Raw genomic sequence first — 23,123 nt, 5'->3', positions numbered from 1 at the left:
GTTATTGGCCGTCTGTTAACCTCTGCCATTCTCATGAAGGAAATATCTACATAGTACTTTGCGACGTAACATAAGTGACGTTACCTTTCTTACACTAAACAAAGCACACATTTAACATACCAATTAAATAGCATAGCATAGCAGAACTGATTAATATTTATTCCTCTACTCAACTATCAATCAATCAGTCATTGTTTATACAGCGCCAAATCACAACAAATGACAGGATGAGATCCAGTCCCCTCTTACTGACAGGACACGATCTTATCTCATCTCAATCCGCCATGAGCATTGCACTTCGCAGTACTTAGCTAGTTACAGCAGCAAGGAAACAAAGGAAACCTCGAGCAGAACCAGACTCATGTTAGACAGCCATCTACCTTGACCAAGTTGGGGTTGGAAAGAGGGGTAGAGGAGAATAAGAGACATGATAGTGATGAGACGAATCGTAGTAGTAATATTTGTAGTAGCTGTTGCCGCTGGAGTCCGGCACGTCCATAGCAGCTGGAGTCTGCAACGTCCACAGCATCATGATGTCTACGGCAGCGACTGAGAGGAACCTATGAGATAATGGAGCTCAAGGACTCCAGAAAAGTCTGTGGTTAGTGATTTTATGGGACTGGGAGAGTTAAAGTAGGAGCCCAGTGTGTCAGTGTGCCAGTTCCCCCAGCAGTTTAAGCCTATAGCAGCATAACTAAGAGCTGGTCCAAGCCTGAGCCAGCTCTCACTATAAGCTTTATCAAGAAGGAAAGTTTTAAGCATACTCTTAAAAGTAGAGAGGGTGTCTGCCTCCCAGACCCTGACTGGTAGATGATTCAAAAGGAGAGGTGACTGATAACTGAAGGCTCTACCTCCCATACTGCTTTTAGAGACTTTAGGTACGACGAGCAGGCCTGCATGTAGAGAGTGTAGTGTTCTAGAGGGGTAATAGGACACAATGAGCCCTTTAGAATCCATACTACAGCCAGCCCCACTTTAGTGAACCTAAAACCTCAGACATTTTTGGAACGGAACTGCATTACATCTGATTCTTTTTTAAAAAGCATTGTTGATTTTTTAATCAACTATAACCAACTCAACAGCAATCACTTAGAGACAACATCCCCTCGACTTTCCCTTCTTGTAAATTTTTTGTACACAAGGGTGTACTTGCAATCCCATCTCCCCTTGAAATCAGAGCAGTGAGGTCCCCCTGGGTTAATGTTAACCTATTTATGCTGTTGTTTTGTCTTAAGGATATAGTACTGTATAATCACGTGTTCACCCTACATGCCTCCCTCCCTGCCACAGTTGTACTAAAATAGTGATGGATATAAACTGCAACTTTACTGATCTGCAGAAGCAAAGAAACACACGGCAGTGATTGTAATCTTATTAAACTCTAAATGTGACGGCTTCTTCGCTGATAAAATCTGACACTTTTTCCCATACTACCTTGTCACTCCATTTTTTTTACCTCTGTTTGAACTAATCTGAAATATACAAGGCTGTGAAAAGATAGCTTTTAGATGCCTGTGTTTGCAGTATATCTATAAATACTCTGACAACTTTCACTGGGGAAGGCATAAGATCAGCGTGTCATATCTAGTTTAATAAGGATTGATGTTTTCCCACATATTCTTAAAGATTTATTGACATCACTTTGCCTTAACATGTGGTATAATGATAATCTTAAGCACTGAGTATTTAGCACATCTAATATGTACACACTGAACTGAGTTGTTGGAGGTTTGAAAGTGCCTTTATGCAGTAGTGGTTCTAGACCAATATTATTGGGGGGGCAGGCTGGGGCCAAGGGTGTTGTCAGAGGGACACATTCAACCCTGACAAAAGAGACTGAGAAGGGCAAGGACCGGCTGAGAACAAACTGGCAAAACATCAGTGCATCCCTATATACTAGACATATATACTACTGTGTACTATATCAAAATGCAGACTGACAGCAGCTGTTTGGCTGTTTACACTCAACATGAGTCCCTTAGTGCTCTAAGGAACTGGAACCAAGTGCCACACGCATGTGTTCCGCCTGTAACATTGACGCGATACCGAAGCTTTTTTTATTGTATAATATTAGTTTGGGGTGGAGGGGGGGCCACAGGGTGGTCCAGGTTCAGTTTTACAGGGGCACTGGCCCCTGTTTGCCCCTCCCCAGAACCGCCACTGCCTTTATGTCACATGGGCTGTGTGTCCCCTGCTGATCCGAACTACGCTAACTTCAGCATGCATCTAACTCTAACCTCTCATAACACCTTTGTCTCTTTTTCCCCTGTGGAGAAGAGCTCCAAAGTATGTGCTGTAATAACCAATAAGAGAGCGCTCATTTAAAAACATGGTAGTTTGGAAACATCAAGCAGTTATTTGTTTTCTTCTGTTTGGTAAGAAAAACCCTTCAAATCCCCCTGTTTCTTTAAAGCAGCTCCTCCGTGTGATTGAAGTAGAAGCCCCTCCAACTTCAGTTACACAGTCTGAACGCTTGTCATTTTTTTTTATCAGGCTCTGCTGTTTTACAGAAACGGGGCTACGTGTCTTTGTTTTACCGCTCTCTTCTGCCTCTTCAACTCCTCTCCTCCTTTCTGTCTCTACTCTTACAGCTCTTGAGAGTTGTGACTGCTCTGTTCAGGATTTCCTTGTCTTTGTCACTAAAAGAAGAAAAATCAATGACGGAAGAAGAGAGTGAGAGGGTATTGAAGGGACAGACTGACTAACAGAGGGAGACAAAAGGAGGGAAAGGTGATGAGGAGGAAAAGTGTGAATGTATAGGTGATTGGACAGATGATTGATTAAACTAATGGCTGATAAGAAAAACAAACGTGTTTTTGTTCCCTTAGATTAAATCTTTCTTCTTGATAAAAGCCCTTCATTGTTCTCAGGCTTTATATGAAATTCAAGAGACAGGCTGTGGTGTTTCCTCCAGAGAGTTCCTGCTCTTGTTAACATTTTATTCAACCTTCAGGAGACATTTTTGAAATACCTTTAAATGCAAAGCAAGCCTGTGAAAGGTGCCCTAACAGCTGAAATGGCACAGTATGAGCACAGCACAGTTTTCACAGCAGGAACACAGCTCACTTTTCAATACAAATGAAAGTCTTAAAGTGCTCACCTGAAGGTTTTTTCCCCCCTAACAAAAGCATCAAATACTCAACACACCTTTGTGTGCTGTGCTAGTTGGAGGTTTCATGGAAATGTGAAGTGAATGTCTCATTTTCTTGGAAAGAGGTTACAGCTTTTATTTATTAGGCATACTGTTAAGTTTCTTGGGTAATTCATTGTAGATTTCAAAAGAATCACTTTTAAGTTTGTGGACAGATACAGAATATGTCAAAATTAAAGCAGCAAAGGGATAAAAAGAAATGCTTTTTGGAGGCTGTCATGGTTCAAGCTCTTGAAATGGACCCTTGAACCCTTGTAATGCAGCTAAACAGTCCTTTTAATTAGATCCTCTCTCCCTCCGTTAGATCACCACAGCCACTCATTCTCTCCTTTTCATCCCCTACTACTCTCTCTTTGACTAGGAGGAGCTGTAAGCAACACCCTCTGCCCCCTGCCTTGTCTCCAAGGAGACAGCCTGCTGAAGAGAGAGAGGAAGGTGACCCAAGCCCAGGCACTGGTACTGAAAGAATACCTCAGTAAGTACTACACCTAAACAGCTCATGTGAATGTATCTCAGAGGACATATATATAGTTCAGGGAATAAAAGGAAAATGGAGCCAGCAGGGGAGTATTGTTGGCAAAGAGGTTTCTGTACCAGTTCTGTTATATGGACTATAAAGAATACAGGGGATAATGTACAGTGCTGCGGAAAAGTATTTGCCACCTTCCTGATTTCTGATATTATTGCATATTTTTCACATTTAAATGTTTCAGATCATCAAACAAATTCAAAGATAACCAGAGTAAACACTAAATGCAGTTTTTAAATGATGATTTTATTATTTAAGGGGAAAAATGTTATCCAAACCTACCTGACCCTGTGTGATAAAGTAATTGCCCCCTAAACCTAATAACTGGTTGTGCCACCCTTGGAGGCAATAACTGCAAACAAGCGTTTGTGATAACTGGAGTCTTTTACATCGCTCTGGAGGAATTTTGGCTCACTCTTCTTCACAGAATTGTTTTAATTCAGCTAAATTGGAGGGTTTGAGCATTGAAATTGAGCTCAGCTTTCCAAAAAAATCTGGTTAATCACAGTTAATTTGTGATTGAACAAGGGGGGGGGGTAATACTTTTTCACATAGGGTCAGGTAGGTTTGGATAGCTATTTTCCCCACAATGAATAAAATAATCATTTAAAACCTGCATTTTGTATTAACTCTGGTTATCTTTGTCTAATATTAAGGTTTTGTTTTGATGATCTGAAACATGTAAGTGTTAAAAATGTGCAATAATATATATAATCAGGATGAGGGAAAAACTTTTTCACAGCACTGTATAGTAAGCTGATTATTATGCATGGTTCTATTTCACACAATACACATTATCCCACGTATTACCGTGCTACTGCCTAAAGATACAAAGACGTGGGCACTAAGTGTTGATAAAGGGATGATTTTTGAGATAATAAGAGATTATCATTATAGTTTAAAAATGTCCTTCAGATTCAACAGTTATTAATACTTCAAGGTATTTTTTTTTAGCCGACTTGCGTGTCAATCAATCAATCTTTATTTGTATAGCGCCAAATCCCAACAAAAGTTATCTCAAGATGCTTTTACAAACATGGCAGGTCTAGACTGTACTCTATGTTAAATTATTAACAAAGACCCAAAATCAATCCAGGATAAAACTCAGTCCTACCCCACCTTAATCCACCATGAGCATTGCACCTCGCAGTGTGTAGCTAGTTACAGCGGCAAGGAAAAACTTCCTTTAACAGGCAGAAACCTCGAGCAGAACCAGACTCATGTTTGACAGCCATCTGCCTTGACCGAGTTGGGAAAGAGGGATAGAGGAGTAGTAGTAGTAGCTGTTGCTGCTGGAGTCCAGCACATCCGTATCAGCTGGAGTCTCGAACGTCCACAGCAGGAGGATGTCTACGGCAGCTCAGAAGAAACTACGGGACAATGGAGCTCAGGGACTCCAGAAAGGTTTATGGTTAGTAACTTTCAATGACACAGGTAGAGTCTCTTAATATCCTCTATCCCTCTTTCCAACCCCAGCACAGTCGAGGCAGATGGCTGTCTAACATGAGTCTGATTCTGCTCGAGTTTTCTGCCTGTTAAAGTTTTTTGATTGTAATCACAGTTAGATTAATCGTGCAGCACTACCAATAACTGTGCTGTCCCATATGGGGAAGATTGTTGGACAATTCAATAAAAAAGCCCTTATGTTAGCTTAAAGACAGACATACACACATATAAACCAAGATGTCAGTGTACATCATTAATATATCATACAGTATGAAGAAGACTTGCCCCTTACCCCTATCCTGACCCTGAAGATGGCTGTTGGCACACTTCCTCTCATAATAAGTCCTTTTCACAATCTCATCTTCTTCATTGTAGGCAGACTGACACAGCCACTTTGGGCTACTCTCAAATCTGAGCCTTCATGGTTTGGCTGATCAGTTTGCAAAAGGAATTATTGGAGTCACAGCATTTTTTTCATAGCTCATCTTTTTAAAAAAATATGAATGATCTCATCTGATACTGTTATTAGGGCCTGAAGGATTGGTATACAGTGTTCCATCAATCTGAAACAATTACAGCCGCTATGATAACACCTTATTTAATTATTCATTTATATTTGATTTTGTTCAATCTGCTGCTTTTTCTATTTTTATAAGGAAAGGACATTTTGGAATTGTGATTTTTCAATGATCAAAAGTGAAATTTAATAGATATCACACTTTTTTCTCTCAAAGTTTAGAAAGGGGTGTTGAAGAATTAATTCAGTAAAAAAACAACTAAATCAATTAAATTAAATACATTAAAATAAATAACAACAGTTGCTTCATTTGAAAAGAAAATAAGAAAAACAACTTAAAAAAAACATTTTCAGAAGAGACTTTCTTTGATATTAGTATTGTGCTCTTGTACTGCTGTTACTGACTGTACATGGCAGCTTTATTCAGTCACCTGCTGGTCAAATAAACTGTCCTCAGCCCTCTCTGTTTTTTCTGAAAATAACTGCATTTGAGATCAAACTTCAGTCTGAAAGATGTGTGGTTGAATTTGAGAAGCCAAATGAACAGAAGAGAATTATCCACTGTCGGGGGTTTCTCAAAGCTTCCTGAACTGTCATCATCCTGAACTCTCAGCTCTCCTCCAGCCCTCAGCCAAGGCTGGTGCATAGAAAGACTGCTGAAATATCATTATTTTACAGACTCTCAAAATGTCCCTTTGGCAAACAAAGATAGTGTAGCACCAGTGGAGAGGAGCCAGATAACAGGAAGTGGAGTGAATTTTTCAGACTTGAGGAAAAGCAATAAGACTGTACTGTGAAATGCCTGAAGCAAAATGAAGACCTCTGGAAGAATACAGACCTTAATAAGATAAATTGCAGGATTTTCTGACTCTGCATTAAGTCTGAAGAGAAGTTAGGAGTACTACTGGAAGTTTAAATGCTTCTTCAAATCCCCAGCCACTCTGCAGATTATGCTGAAATGTAGGACAGTGTCTCACTTGTCATTTCGTTGGGTGAATTGGAGTTGGATGGTCAAAAAAAAGCTTCAACTATCTGTTCCTTTTATGCAATTCATTCCCACACACCTATAGCAGCCTACATGAGGCTTGTGTTCTACTCCTAAGAACTGTCATTGTGCCATTAATACATTTCCAGCTGACTACTCTAGCATTAAGAATCATGTCACCTACATCTTTATGTATATAATCTAACTGGATTGGGGATTTTAGTCCGCTAGTTAGCCATGGTAAACCCTGCTAAAGAGTGTCAGAGATGCCAAGTTTGTACATCAGTACAAGTAACCCTGAAGGGGTTCTATTTACCCTAACTACCTGCTAACCATACATTATCCCCCTTATTACCCGGCTACTAACATAAAATACAAACACGGTGACACAAACCTTGATTAAAAGATCATTTTATTGATTGAAAGGGATTTATGTTTACAGTTTAAAAAAATAGTCCCACTGATTCCACTGCAGTTAGCGTTCCACTGGGATGGATTCTTATCTGCCTGTTGCGGTTGATTTTACATTAAACTGTCCTCATTCAGCTCTCCTTCTCTGAGCTCTGGGGTTCACACACCTTTAAAAAATAAACGGGGCAATAGTCACTGTCCAGATTTTTACTAATGTACCTACTGTAGTTTAATAATCTCCCCTCTGCAAGGATTGTCAGAACAGATACGGTGGACACAACTTAAGTATCCTTCTTTTACATTTATTGCACAGGCATACACAACAAACGCCAGCTTGCCTACCGACACTCAGTTGTTAGAAGTTATTTGGACTCTTAAACCTGCAATATAAGCACAAAACATAACTCAAAATTAACCAACATAAGTTTACATTAATTCTCGTTTGAAACATCGGCGCTGCCAGTATACAATTACTCACCGACAAGGCGTACCAGTCCTGACGCTTAACTATGTGAAATGAAACCAAAAGGATTTGCTACGCTTTTTGGTAAGCCCTGCCTACTCCGCACACACAGTTAGGAGACCAGGACACTTCATTTCAATAAAGTCATGTTAAGCTCTCAAGAAAACATCTATCACCTAAACAGAACAATGGTTGCAACTGCTGTATAGTTATACAGTCACAACTTTGAACACTTCTGCTATCATCACCACCGCTCATGGTTTAAGATTGTTTGTAGCAATCAGTACACAAAGTTGCTCTCACCTGCTTTGCTCATTGCTAGGAATGCTGGACAGGATCCAAGATGTAAATATCCAAGGTTTTTAGCCAGCTGCATTAGCATGTTAACTGAAACTAGCGTTTTAGCCACTATTGTTTTGATGCAAATGGAAACAAAAGGTTTCCCCTCTCCGTACGGTCTGTGGTGTCTACAAGCAGATGCAATATGTGCTGGAACTCTTTTCAGTGGATTGATTTGACATGACATGTGATCAGTTTGCCTCTGGTGTTGCTCATATTAGTGAAGTTAATCACCGTTGTCAAGGGGATTTGACCAATCAGAATCAAGCATCTTACACAACCTGAACATCATTAAGAAAGCCGGGTAATAATGAGAAGTTAATAATCAGAGGTCTTCCAACCCTACTAAAGAGACATCATCCTTTTCCAGATTTTTAAGTACACATTCCATTAATTGGGGCAAGAATGAACTTTCTTTTTGTTGCATAATAAACCAAAACTTTGCCCTTTTGATCGTGTCTGATCTATACCCCTTAGGCACTTCTAAGGAGAGACTAAAAGAAAGAGAAACCTTACTTTATAAAAGAGTAAGAAAAAAAGAAAACTAATCAAAAGAAAAACACTCAGGAGAAGAGTTTACCATTAACCCAGTCATTAAGGATGAGGTAGGCAGCTGTGTAAAAACCAGCAAGAGTAAGCAATATTTTTTTGGGAGAGTCCAATAAAAAAAGTCAAAGCCACAGCCACGCATGAATAAAAGGGATCTGCCCCACTCAGTGTGCAAGACCTGTTCATAAGAAAGCATTGGGGTGAGGAGGGCAGGGTATTGTAGTTACAACTTACAGTGTAAAACTATCTTTTCTGCCAGCCTGTGCCTCTGGCTTTCTAGTTTGAGCTTGTTGAAAATTCCCCTCATGTGCAATAAGTGCAGAGTCAGAGTGCAGGTAGGTAGGAAGCAGGGAAATAGGCCAACCCATCCACGTTGGGTTCAAATAGGACTGACTTTTTATGGTCAGCTAAAGCCACAGATACCAGATGATTTGCTCTGTGGGGTAGATTATTTGATGTACTGATTAATGTTTGGATTGGATGTAAAGGAAATTTCAATAAATCCAACCCAAAAAATGCTTGTTAGATAGATTTCCTATCCTATTTTTAGGGAACACAATCACATGTTGCGGTAGTGAAAACCAGCCTCTGTTTGTGTGCAGGACGGAGAGAAGAAGCTTCAGCCTCAACCTTAATACCCGTCAATGATTTGAAGGTCATTCTGAGTCTGGCCAGAGAACAATATCTGAAGATGATTGACTCCACGCTGCCGACTGTTGCCACCACTCTAACAGATGAGGAGGACAGCACTGACGCTAAGAACCCAGGTATGGACTTAATAAAGCACTAAACTGTGTTTTTTTTCACATAGATTAGAAGATACAGTGCATACCTACAGAGCTACATTTGTCAGAGGGCTGAGAAGATCTGACAAGTGTGGTTTGATGCAAGTCTCATTTCAATAGACTAAAAACAAATCTTACATTGTCTTGCTTGGCAAGGCAGTTTCAATGTACTTGTTGCTGTTGTGCTCTAACACCTGTTGTTTCAAAGTGTTTTCCACTATCAGATTGTGTGTCATGTAGGGAAGCATTCTGCATGTATTGTTTAATCATTCAAGCTGCAGGAAATCTAGCTTGAGGCAAACTCTACAGAGGGTGGCACTGGAGAGGAGTGAGGTTTGCAAGCATAGACTTATTAAAGATACACTCTTACAGTCCATGCTCCTGGCTTATTCATTATGTAGTGAATGAGCTAGTTACCCATCATGTGTCCCACAGAATGAGATTTTCTTTCTGTGGTTGCTGGCTGCAGCTTTTCATATATTAAGAGAGCTAATATGGAGCTTGCTTGGGGAGAACAGTACAAGCCCGGCTGTGTCTTCACATCATGAAGGTCAGCAGGAAGGACACAAGTTTTCTCTGCAAGGGAAAGTCAAGAACTATTCTGACTCTCGTGCCAGAGATACAAATAAATCAATGTATGACAAACATTAAACACTCTTACAAGGTATGGTGGGGGGTTTTTGAGTGCAAACATCAATACCTGCTGATTAGTGCTAAAACAAGAACATGAACCACCAAGCCCAATTCCTTTGTAGTTTAAACTTGGAGATACCATGACCTTGATGACATAAACAGATTTTCACTCACAAAAGAAAGGCAGCACAGACTTTTTGGACTGCCTGTTGCAATAAACAGCAAGACGTATTTATTTGTCCGACATGTGCATTGTAAAAAATCTCCAAGCTTATCTCTCTAAGATTATTCTCAAATTAAGACATTTGTTAAATACCTTAATTTATTCAGGTCAAAGCAGATGGCTGTCTAACATGAGTCTGGTTCTTCTCGAGGTTTCTGCCTTGCCGCTGTAACTAGCTAAATACTGTGAGGTGCAATGCTTATGGTGGATTAAGGTGAGATAAGATCGAGTCCTGTCAATAAAAGGGGACTGGATCGTATACTGTCTTGATGTTGGGTCTTTGTTAATAATTTACGGTCTAGACCTGATCTGTTTGTTAAAGCGTCTTGAGATAACGTTTGTTGTGATTTGAGGCTATACAAATAAAGATTGATTGATGTGCATCTCATACAAACATAGGATGACAGTTTTAAGAAAAAATACCAGCTAATAAAGTGTTAATAATGCAAACAAAAGAACAGGATCCTGCTTTCAGCTAGGACTCCATGTGCACAATGAGGGTGGCAAGTCTAAAACATGATGCTGTAGGGCCAATGGACCTGCATGTCAAGCTGTTAGGATGTCATAAATTCTGTTGCAATACCTCCAATTATTTTGAGAGTTTCAGCACAACAGTTTTTGACATAATATTTATGGTGTGCTTGTACAGGGATAGATTGGTATAAACAATCAGTGTCACCAGTGAGAGCAGCACTTGTGTAATGCTTTTAAACAGCCTTGTCATTGTGTATCTTCCTGATTTCATGTTCTGCACCAGCTTCACTGTATAAAGCTCTCAAGGACCTCACAAAAATGATGTGAGTGAATATTGTAAGAGGTGACAGATGAGTGTCAACACAGAGACATAGAGTCTAACAAATCATGTTATTTTTTCTGCAGTCCTTGCCCACCCTCTGCTCTGATGTCATTTACAGCAGTAAACATCATCTGCAGTCCATTAGCAGTGTTTTCTGCATGTGTGTGTATGCGTGGCCGGGAGGTGTGAGTGACTTTGTGTGGGCTGTCAAACCTGTGGCAGAGTGATTCTCTTTCTTCATGTAACACATTTATAACCTCGGGACATTACTGCGTCTGTGACTCTCCTCTCATGTCAGCGAACCTGCTGTTTGAGTTTGATGACATCTCTGTTCTCCTGAAGATAACATACGCTCCTGCTGTTCAGCCACAAGAAAAAGGCAGAGTGATGATACTTCAGATGCTGAGATTTCAGCTCTTTGTCTGCCTAGAGTTCAGTGTGTTGACCTGGCTCAATGGCAAATCTATCATGTAGTATTCAATGCCATTATACCCACTGTATGCCTTTGTAATAGTTTCTACCTTGTTCTAAACTGCTGCCTTGTTGTTTTGTTGTTGTAGTTTTACAGCTCCTTTCACAGCTGCAGGCTGACTGGCCTGAGAGAGGCGTCCTCCACAACATAGAAAACCTGCAGAGGAGACGACAGAAGAAGAGGTGAGTACGTTTTCTAAAGAGGTACACACGTGGACAAAATTGCTGGTACCCTTCCGTTAAAGAAAGAGAAACCCACAATAGTCACTGAAATAACCTGAAACTGACGAAAGTAATAATACACAATAAATAACTGAAAATTAACAAATCATTATCAGACATTGCTTTTGAATTTTGGTTCAACAGAATATAAAAAAAAACATACTCATGAAACTGGCCTGGACAAAATGATGGTACCTCTAGAAAAGACTGAAAATAATTTGGCCATAGGGACATTTAAACTAAAGTGTGTCCTCTGAGTAGCATCACACGTGTCCTCAAACTTGTAATCAGTCAGTCTGTCTATTTAAAGGGTGAAAAGTAGTCACTGTGCTGTTTGGCATCATGGTGTGTAACACACTGAACATGCACCATAGAAAACTAAGGAGAGAGTTGTCTCATTAGAAAGAAATGAGACCTATCTCCAAAAGCTGTAAGAGCATCTTCAACAGCTTGATGTTCCTGTGACTTCCTACAGTTGCACATACTATTCAAAAGTTTAAGGTCCACGGGACTGTAGCCAACCTCCTTGGACGTGGCCAAAAGAGGAAAATTGATGACCAATTGAAGAGAAGGATAATACGAATGATAACCAATGAGCCCAGAACAACTTCCAAAGAGATTAGAGGTGAACTCCAAGGTCAAGGTACATCAGTGTCAGATCACACCATCCGTCAAAGCTTGTGGGAGACTGATGAGACAAAGTGGAGCTTTTTGGCAAGTCACATCAGCTCTATGTTCCCGGATATATAAATGAAGCTTACTAAGAAAAGAACACTGTACCTTCTGTGACACATGGAGGAGGCTTGGTTATGTTATTAGGCTGCTTTGCTGCATCTTGCACAGGATGTCTTGAATCTGTGCAGGGTACAATGACATCTCAAGACTATCAAGGCAGTCTGGAGTAAAATGTGCTGACCAGTGTCAGAAATCTTGGTCTAAGTCGCAGGTCCTCCAACAGGATAATGACCCAAAACACACAATTTTAAAAGCAATGTCTGATTTTCAGTATTTTTTTGTTTATTATTACTTTTTTCAGTTTCGTGTTTAGGACAGCTGTAACTCCTGTTAATCTGTGTCTAATCTGCTGTGTGTCTTTTAGATTGGGTCTGTTAGGTCCAGGCTCCAGTGACAGTCTACTGGGTCCTAAAGATGTCCAAAAGGCCTCTTCAAATTTACTGGACGCCAAAGAACTTCTCAAACACTTCACTTGTGATGGTCAGCCCACTGGGGAGCTCCAACCCCTGCCTGTCAATAGAGGGTAAGTCATGTTATCTTTACTGGCTCTGTGCTAAGAGGCACCTTGACATGTAACCTGAAGAGGATAACAGCATGATTGTCAGACACAAAGATGAACATGTGATAACACTCCTGGTTTAGACACAAAAGCTTCACTCACAGTTAAACTAAGTGACTCTGATAAATCAACAGTTGATAAGGCTGTAATAAGGATTTGATTATGATCATTAGCTTGCTGCAAAGAGCTTACAGCCTTTCTAGAAAAATTGATTTCAGTTGAAAAATCCTTCTGGGGCAGAAAGCCATCAATTAGTGCTAATGATTCAGTCAGGCGAACTGTGTGTTTTAATGAGTGTAATTTGTGTTTGTGGTTTGATCAAGAGACAGTTAAATTGATTTTCTTTGACTAACCGTTAATTTCTCCTTCTTACCTCTCCCTTTGTTCCACCCCCGCCCCCTGCTCTTAATCTTTTCTATCTGTTAAGTATCAATGTGTTTCAGCTGTCACCAGACCTCTCTCCTGGAAGAGTCAGCCAGATGTCCTTCAACAAAGCTTCGGCCTCACATTACCATGGCATAGAGTAAGTTTCTCCTCACAATGCAAAAACTATGCAGTCACGGATATCTACCTGATATTGTGAGATACAAAAACGCACACTGATCAGCACAAGCTCATACAGTAGCTGGTCACATCAGTCTCCTTTACGTCTTTGGTTTTTATTGTTACAGTTTTTAAACTTCTTACCTGCTCATCCAGGTTCTGCCTGGACAACCAGCGCTCCTTAGACCGGGACCAAACCTTTATGAAACTCCAGTCCCGTCTGATTCGGTACGAGACCCAAACTACCTGCTCCAAAGAACCATCTGCCCTCCCGTTCACTCTCAGCCCTGCCCCCTCCCCTGCTGTGATGTCAGAACCAGGAAGTGTGCCTGATGGAGAGACTTTGCAGAATGCTGACGTAGCACGACTCAAACGCAGGTCATGGGACACAGACGTTATCGGGGGTTACCCTCGCAAGAGGTATGAGTGTGTGTGCATGTGTGCGTGCGTGCGTGCGTGCGTGCGTGCGTGCGTGCGTGCGTGCGTGCGTGCGTGCGTGCGTGCGTGTGTGCGTGCGTGTGTTCGTGCGTGTGTGTGTGTGTGTGTGTGTTGCTCTTAGTTAGCAGTATGAAGATAAAGGAATGGTTTGGTGGAAGGCTAGCTAGATCTCAGGGTTGTAGCTCCTGTCAGTGATGTTCATATTTGTAAGGCTGTGGGATAATTCAATAATGATAATTATTGCGATATAATTTTTCTCAATATAAACATAACAAATGTTTGAGAAAAATTCTATATATTTAAACCTGTAATTACAACCCCCAACTACTGGAAAGGGAGGATGGTTCCAATGTGCCTTGAACACTAGTTGCCATCCAGCATTGAACAGCCAATCATGTTGCAGGGAGAAAGGTAGGCAGGCTTAAAGACGTTTGGAGCGGAATGCAAACTCAGCTGAAATGAGCAACACTGAAGAAAACACAAAACCTACCAGCTTAAAGCAGAGTTGTTAGTCTAACACTGTGCTGACTCGACGTTAACTTAATACACTTCATTAAATATACTTTAAGGATGTGGGTACAGAAAGAGTCGGGAGACAACTTCTGCTGTGCATTTCCAACTCGTTTAATGTCCACCACGACTGTAGTACAACTGAACACTGAACAGGCGTCATGCATTCACTGCACTGTGGGAAACAATATCACCCAGCCCGTAACTCTTAGTAATCTTAAAGGGAGTGCACTTCTCAAAACAATACTCTATAAACTGATACACAGTATACAGTTTGATATCTCTTTGTTGTAAATTTAAATAAATAATTTCAACCTGGAAAAAAATAATAATAATCTACAAACTAAAACTTCACAAAAATCTTACACAAAAGACGTGCCTCCTGTCAGCATTGCAAAAATGAGTGATTCAAGACGCTTATCAGAGAACTAAATCCATATACAAGCTAATAAACCGTCTGATGTCTTCAACTTTCAAAAATCTGCATTTAACTTTAAATGAAATAATGATTTGATATTTATCGTGATAATTATCGATATCGACTGATATGAAATATTTTATTGTGATAACATCTTTTTCAATATCGCCCTCCTCTACATGTTTGTGTCTTTGTGTTTGTCTGGATAATCCAGGTTAGTAAAGTCGGAGAGCAGCGACTCCCTCTGTTCTCAGAGCAGCGGCAGCAGTGGGACACACCCTGCTGTTAGGTCTCTGCGGCAACAACCAAGCAGATCCCAGTCCACCTCCTCAACCAGTAGTCCCTCATCTTCCTCAGCACCAAAACGGACATCCTCAGGTAAATCATTTTATCTGAAATGGGAAAAAAAGATGAATAATTCTGCTTTACATTAGCTGCATTTTCTTCCACACAACATTCATGAAATGATGCCATGTGTCCTTGTTTAAAATATACTTCCTCTATACCCATACATTAAACATGACCTAGTTTGTGTGTATGGAGGTGAGAAGAACACACATTATCTAAAAAATGGAACCTAAAATGTATTCATTAACTGTAGTAATAATATATTTGTACTATAATTTACATAATGAAATCCTATATTTATTGTATAAGTGAGAGGCCCATCATTTCGTCTGAAGTATGATTACAGTGTATCGTCAAGATGATTCAAGCTATCCAATCATCACCTGTCCTTTTGATGTTAGAGAGGCTCTCAAATATTTTCATCCTTATTTCACTGTATATCACAGACCATGATAGGGTCTTATTATTTATGTGCATTTATTTTATTTTTCATTATATTTCAATTATCTATAAACTGTTTAAATACAGGGGAAACTCAACCATACCCATCAGTCTTTGAGATTCAGTTTGAAATGCTACAGATTTGTACTGCCATGCTTCATTCTCCTGACATTGCTCCACAGGTTTGGTGGCGCTTTCTTCTGCTGACAAACCTAAAGCTCAACAACAGAAGACACATCCTGAACAAACAGAGGACAAATCCTCCAAAGAGTCACGCTCCATGAAACACAACAGGGTGAGTGTTTGTGTGTCGGTTCTGTATTACGATGTTACAATGTTACAATGTCATTTAGCAGACGCTTTTATCCAAAGCGACGTACATACGAGAACAAGAACAACACAAGCAAAGATCTAGACAAGAGGAAACAAGATCAGTAAGAGTAACAAAGTGCTTCAAGTCAATTTGGGTGCAGGTACTGCCAAGCAGTGTAAAGGCATTGCACAAAAATAAGTAAGGAATTGTATTTATTTATTTTTTTTTTTCAAAATAAGGAACATCTATAATGAAGCAACCAAACAATTTAAGACCTTCCATTATCATCATCAACAATTAACATCACCACAATAATGACCAAAGTACCAAGTGCTGGGTCACTCAAGAGCTGAACACAGATTCCCAGAGTAGAGCAGGACAGTGTGAATCAACTGTAGCTGGAAGACATGATCTGCCACTGGGGACAACAGTGGAGAACAGTCTAGCTAAGTGCATAGTGCTTCCTAAAGAGCTGGGTCTTTAGCTGTATGAAAAGGAATTTAAAACATTTAGACTGACTTTTGCAATTTGAAATCAGTATGTAGATAGCTGTCATCTCTCTCTCTCTCTTATTCTCCTCTATCCCTCCAACCCCAACTCAGTCGAGGCAGATGGCTGTCTAACATGAGTCTGGTTCAGCTCGAGGTTTCTGCCTGTTAAAAGGACATGTTTCCTTGCCGCTGTAACTAGCTAAATACTGCAAGGTGCAATGCTCATGGTGAATTAAGGTGAGATAAGATCGAGTCCTGTCAGTAAGAGGGGACTGGATCTTATCCTGTCTTGGTGTTGGGTCTTTGTTAATAATTTGGTATAGCGTACGGTCTACACCTGATCTGTTTGTAAAAGTGTCTTGAGATAGTGTTTGTTGTGATTTGGCTCTATACAAATAAAGATTGATTAATTGATTGATTGTAGGTCCCTCCACACAAAGGTGCATTCCACTAGACCCCTAAAGATGTGCTGTGGAATCAAGCAATATGTTCCAGGCACTGTGAGTTGTGATCTGGGGAATTTGGAAGCAAAACCACCTTCTTCCTTTGCTCCTTAGTCCAGTTCTGACCTTTCTCCTGATAATTCAAAGTCAAAAAAAGTTCAAAGTCTTCTTTATTGTCAAAAACTGCAGTATGCACCAGACATACAGAGGATTTGATATTACGTTTCTCTCTCAGACCCTAGTAGCAACAACAACAACAACAGATAAACATAGGAAATAACTAGAAAAAGATAAGCTAAAATTAAAAAGAGTAAGCTAATAATAAAATTCAGTTTAAAACAGTGCAAAAACTTTGCTATAGTGCAATTTAAAATCAAAGTGAGTGTGTGCGTGTTCAGTCTTGAGGATGACAGACCTCAGCGTTGGTTTTGGGGGGGGGGGGGGTCAGTGACCGGGTTAAGTCTGTGAAGGGGGCACTAGGGGCAAAACAGGGAGAGAGTTCAGCATCCTGACTGCCTGGTTAATAAAACTGTCCCTCAGTCTGCTGGTTCTGACCCAGAGACTGCGTAATCTCCTTCCTGATAGCAACAGGCTGAAGAGGCTGTGAGACGGGTGGGAGGGGTCGCCTGCTTATGCGCAGGGCTTTTCGGGTGAGGCGGGAAGAGTAAATGTCATGGAGGGAGTAATATATATATATGCCCATTGCAGGCACTGTGAGCTCTGAACAATGGTCAGCATGGGCACCCTGATCAGTCTGCAGTTACACAGCCCAATGCACAACAAAATACAACGCACTGTATTCTGACACCTTTCTATCAGAATCATCATTACCTTTATCAGTGAGCCTTTGGTGCCCATGACCCTGTTGCAGTTCACCTGTTCTCCTTCTTTTGACCAATTTTGGTAGGTACTGACCCCTGTAGACTGTGAAGATTTTCTGACCCATCCAACTAGCCATCACTATTTGACGCTTGTCAGAGTTCCTTTTTCCTGCCTCCCACACATCAACTTCAAGAACAAAGCGTTCACTTGCTGCCTAATATTTCCCACCCACTGAAAGCTGCCACTGTAAAGAAAAAAAATTAATGCTTTTCACCTCATCTATTAGTGGTCATGATGTTATGGGTGATCAGTGTACCTTCTTCAGCTGAGAGTTCCCACCAGCTCATGTTTAGCCTGATTACAGTGGATGTGTGGGCTGCATTATAATGTTGTGGCAGAACCAATTCAACAGTTTTACAATCAGATCACCTGCTGGCTTCCTCCACGGGCCAGCACTTACTCACTCTCTCATCTGTGTCGTTTATGCAAAGATTTGTGTTAGAACAGAAAAACATATATGTAAATACACACACACGCACACTCCTGCAAATAATTTCCAACAATCTGCATCCTGACCTTGACTCTTTCTGACTTAATTTGTATGCAAACAAGCCCATCATCCAACTCTACCCAACAAAGAGGAGAACAGTTGGTCCTGTTCAGAAATAATGATAGCAGTTTATTCAGAACAGAGATTAAATGCCGACTCTCTGCTCCTCGTGAGACTGAATGGCACCGATGATTCCTCACAATAATTTATGGTGTTTCCTCAGAGCAGTCGCTGTGACAAGATTAAAGGCAGATCTGTTCATTCTGATGCTTGCAGGAAAATATTTGTGTGCTTGCTGTGAGCAGAAAGACAATCTGTGCAAGGACATCCCCCCAAAGTCAAGACATTTCAACATCCCTTTCTTTTTAAAAAGGGAGCTGTGCTAAAATTAGTTGCTCTGCACCAGGTTAGTGTCAGGCAGTGTGGGACTGAACACAACTAGATTCCATGTTTTCACATTTGTGCTGCAATGAAATCGTGTTGGTGTGTCTGTCTTTTGTGTCCTCAGATGCTGCTGGAAGTTGTAGCTAAAACCCTCAAACACCACGGGATCACTGGCGAACATGAGTGCTTTGAGGCCTGCAGCAAAAGACTGTTTGATATCTCGAAATTCTATCTCAAGGTTGGTCTTTTTTACTGCCCACACACAGTGAGCACTGTCCTCTCTTTGACTGTTTCTTTGTTTGTTTTCTTCTGTACATCCAGGGCTGGATTTCAACCATATGTCGTGTGTTGCGAGAGATCCTTGGAACAAACTGGCGCGATCACAGACACAGTTTAAAGACATAATTTGTCTTTTTAGTTGTTTTTGGCAACAGAAACCTTTTCATCTATTTCTTGTGCCTTCCTGAATATTGTGATCAGGTGTTTTTGTCTGATTGGATGTCAACAAAAAAAAGGGAAAGAGTCTTTCTTGCCAGGAGTTAGTGAAGGAATGCACAGATTATTTACTTTGATTAGGTAAAATAACCTGTTAGGAAAATGTAGTACAAGTTTTGAAAAATGTATCAATGACAGAATGGTCAACATACAGTATATACAGGTAGTAGTATTTTTGAGTTTGCTGTATATGGATTTATCATTTTCAATCCTGGACAAGGAAATGCTAATTGAAAGTCATCAGTGGAGGACCTTTTGTATAAATGTTTTTTTTACTGTTTACAATCTTTATTTGCTAATTCTTTGATCATTATTTCTCTTTTTTTTTAAAGTTTTTTCTCTTGAGTGGAAAAAATACCACAAAGGCTTAATCTACCTTAATATGAAAGGGTATCCAATAATTGCACCTGTCAAATAACGCTAATATAGATACAACACACAATATCTCCTGCTGAACATTTTTGGAGGAGAGACTTGAATAGCAGCTAATGATTAGCTCTTAATAGTTCCATCAAATTCAATTTTCATTAAAATGCTTAAGGGATGGGACATGATTTTCAAATTCTTGAATATTTGTTCACTGTTAATAATCGAAGAGTTAATGTGAATATTATCTCATTTTAAAAGTAACATTTTTCATCTTTTCCACCTGTGCCTAGTTGTAATCTTGTCTATGGTTGTAATACGGTATTCCCGCCAGATTGTGGCTATAGAGCATCTTAAAGCTGTTTGCTGACCGCATTCAAGTAGCTAACAGGACGGCTTTTTTTTCAAAACTGCCTACTATACTAGTAGTACGTACTGATTTGGCCAAAATTCAGTATATAGTAAGCAGTATGTGAACGAGAGCTAAATCTGTATTATTCCAAAAATACCCGGATGTCTACTGATTTAGGAAAATTTCTCAGTATACAGCAGACCAGTCTGCCTAGCGTACTGTTTCCCACACTAAAGTATTTCTGATTTCTGACAATGCACAGCGCTTATGTTCCACTTTTGCTTTTTACTTATTTTTTGATGGGGAGCACTCAGTTTTTAGGTGCTGTGAAAATTATTAAATTTTAGAAAACTCACTTCTTAAATCATAAGTGGATGCTAAGAAGCAGTTTCGCTATCAGGTTAGCTGTTGTTTACTTCGGCTTCAGGAAACCTGAAATCCAGCAGCGCCTGGCTCTGACTGCATAACCAATCCAACAGAGCAGTCATTCTACATACTACCTTCAAGTAATCAGTATGCAGTATGCATTACTTACTGCATACTACATTCGTAGGTAGTATGTAGCAGGTGGTTTTGAAAACAGCCAAGGAGAAGAATGCTAACTGCACTGGAGTGAGATTCAGAAACGGAGATAACTGCAGAGACTGAGCATGGCTGTTAAATGTAAACATACACGCCACGCTGCTGCGCCACAGAAACACCGGCATAAAGGTCGAGACAGACGCTGTCACTGCCCGCTAATAGCAGCACCTCGTCCTGGTGCTGGTTTACGCGACTGCCACTGTTGTCTCAACTTGACGTTTAATAACCTTCTGTGAGAGGGCTCGATTATGAATAATTGCAGAATGAATGCCAGTGATTGTCGAATAGCATTTTGGCTTGAAATGCCCATCCCTACAATGCTTCAGAAAATGAGCTTTAAAAGTTCTGCAACTGTTCACAGGTAACACTTATTTTGCTTTATCCTCTCTTAAGTCAAAACATGTTCAGTTTTGACGTAAAGGTTTATGTTAATGTACAACACCAGCTCCAAACAAGTTGGGACGCTGTGTAAAATGTTTGTAAGAACAAATTGTGGTGGGTTTGTAAATCATTGAAACCTTGTGCTTGTTCTCAGGACCTGAAGACATCTCGGGGTCTGCATGATGAGATGAAGAAGGCGGCAAATAGCAACGTTAAACAGGTAACGCTTCAAAACACCAACAGCTTCTCAACTGTTTTGTTCTGTACTACCTGAACCACCTCACAGTTATCTGCTGTCGTTGCAGGTCATTGACTGGGTCCTGGAGAAGACCTCGAAGCAGTAGAGACGCTTCAATTGATATTTTATTTTCATGTTTTTTTGAGTATTTCACTTTTAAGCCAATAACTTTTACGTTTTTAAATAAACCCTTTTGTAATTGATTAAATATTTAATTTTATTTTATTGTACTCAAGGTCATCATCGTATGGTAACCTCTAATTTCTTTCAAATGTGCTGTGTATGACATCGTACAGCTTAAAGTTGAAATTTGTCTTTTCTTTGTAGCTGTCTTCAAACATGATTTTAAATGTGTTCCTTTTGTTTGTTTTGTTTCTAAATATAATAATTTTATAGCTTATTAATTGTACATATTGTATCTCTGTGTTTCACATGTTTCTCTTTGTGACACAATAAAGTGTTTTTGAACCTTGCAGAGTGTAGCTTCCTGATTACAGCCTGAGCGCGTGCGTGTAAAAAATGACATGACAGAATGTGAGCAGTGTGTTCTGTCTATAAGAAATATGTATAAAATTATCATATCAGACAGCTTACAGCCCAGTCTGGATGGTAACTGTTATCCAGACAGTGAAAACAAAGCTGTGAGCATTGCAGCACATTATGCGGCGGCTGATTATCACCGAGAGTCAGATTTGTTGGTTGTCGTCAGAACAAACTGATCAGGAGCTGATGAGATGCCACTGTTGCAGCCAGGAGGAGCTGGCCACAGGTTTCTGGCAAAAAACGTTCTTTCACGTGCCAAGACAACATCAAACATTCTTCTTTTTTTGTGAAGTGAAACTTTAACAGACTAAAAGCTTCAGCTTCACAGCAGTGGATGTTTTTTTTCTGTCTTGGCAATGTGTTGACTGGATAAACAGGATAACCAAACAAACAGTTTCATTACTGTGCATGATGAGCACATTTCTGTTTCATCAAATATAACAGGTTGATTGATCCATGAACAGGAATAGCTTACTCACAATATAGTTATTGGTTTGGTTTATTAAACACTTTAGTGTAAAAGTCAAACTGACGTAACTATTACATACAACTTGAATAATCATGACTGTCTGAATGCAGAACAATATGGAGGACGATGTTCAGTAGTACCAAAATGAAGGGGGGCAGGTGGTTAGCTGGGTGATTTCTCATTTTCTGTGACTGGATGTATTTTTGGCATTATTTAATAATGATTTATTATTAGAGTTGTGGTATTTTGTTCATTTGTTTGATACTGGCTTTATATTCTTTTTGGAATAATAAATATGCAGTATGGTGTAAAGCACAGAGATAGGAATAATACTTGTTCCTCTTCTCAAATATAGATTAAAAAAAAAATCAATCCTGTATTTTACCATTAAAAGAACATATATATTTTTTAAGTTATGCTTTTGGGCATTTTTGCATTTCTTTAATTTGCTCAGTCAATGCTTGCACTGAGCTGTATCACACCTTTCCTTAAAATTGGTACATCGTTGATTATGCTGTACTTATGTAGTAGAATCATAGACTGTACAAAATATGGACGTAGTATCTGTGATGTCACCCATCTGTTCCTGAGCGCTGTTTTGAAGCCAATCGACGGCGGCAGCCATATTGGAAATGCGGAACACAACCAAAGTGTGACGTAAAGAGGCGGAGTTTGAGCCTCCTAGCCAACAGTTATGTGTTCCCGTCCGGGACTCAAGTCAGTCATGTCCTTATTTGGGCAAAAACTCGAAATCTTAAAATCTTCTGAACCGTCGCGTTAGAAAAAAAAACCATCCACTGTACAGTGTGTGCCGAAATGAGCTTCATAGAGCCAAGCCGCTTTTTGAACCAGGCTGTAAATATGTTTATTAATGCTGCAAATATCGTCTTTTTTAAATTGGTGTGTATGTGGTTTCCACTTCAGTAGAATAGATATTCAACCAAAGTCACTGTCTTTTCTCAGTCAATCAATCAATCTTTATTTGTATACCGCAAAATCACAACAAACGTTAAGACAGGATACGATCCAGTCCCCTCTTACCCATCTTATCTCATCGTGATCCATCATGAGTGTTGCACCTCGCAGTATTTAGCTAGGAAAAACTTCCTTCTAACCTTGAGCAGAAACCTTGAGCAGAACCAGACTCATGTTAGACAGCCATCTGCCTTGGTTACTTCAATG

At 40.0% G+C, this 23,123-nt stretch overlaps 1 protein-coding gene across 2 annotated transcripts in view; it reads left to right on the top strand.

The window, feature by feature from the left end:
- mtbp (MDM2 binding protein) overlaps window positions 1-21,132 on the top strand; it is a 41,802-nt gene extending 20,670 nt beyond the window's left edge. Inside the window, exons 13-23 of one of the 2 annotated variants that reach the window (XM_034698316.1) lie at window positions 3,513-3,626; window positions 8,993-9,157; window positions 11,388-11,481; window positions 12,620-12,778; window positions 13,242-13,337; window positions 13,514-13,735; window positions 14,938-15,101; window positions 15,695-15,807; window positions 18,640-18,753; window positions 20,846-20,911; window positions 20,997-21,132. In XM_034698316.1, coding sequence (XP_034554207.1) covers window positions 3,513-3,626; window positions 8,993-9,157; window positions 11,388-11,481; window positions 12,620-12,778; window positions 13,242-13,337; window positions 13,514-13,735; window positions 14,938-15,101; window positions 15,695-15,807; window positions 18,640-18,753; window positions 20,846-20,911; window positions 20,997-21,035 — 1,346 coding nt within the window. In that variant the 3' untranslated portion in view covers window positions 21,036-21,132. Of the gene's footprint in view, window positions 1-3,512; window positions 3,627-8,992; window positions 9,158-11,387; window positions 11,482-12,619; window positions 12,779-13,241; window positions 13,338-13,513; window positions 13,778-14,937; window positions 15,102-15,694; window positions 15,808-18,639; window positions 18,754-20,845; window positions 20,912-20,996 lie in introns of both variants that reach the window. The other variant, XM_034698315.1, reaches the window with a different exon arrangement.
- The last annotated feature ends 1,991 nt before the right edge of the window (window positions 21,133-23,123 follow it).

Source organism: Notolabrus celidotus, chromosome 12 (genome assembly GCF_009762535.1).
Source record: "Notolabrus celidotus isolate fNotCel1 chromosome 12, fNotCel1.pri, whole genome shotgun sequence".
In the NCBI taxonomy this organism is placed as follows: Eukaryota; Metazoa; Chordata; class Actinopteri; order Labriformes; family Labridae; genus Notolabrus; species Notolabrus celidotus.
This window is presented reverse-complemented; position numbering and strand designations above follow the sequence as displayed.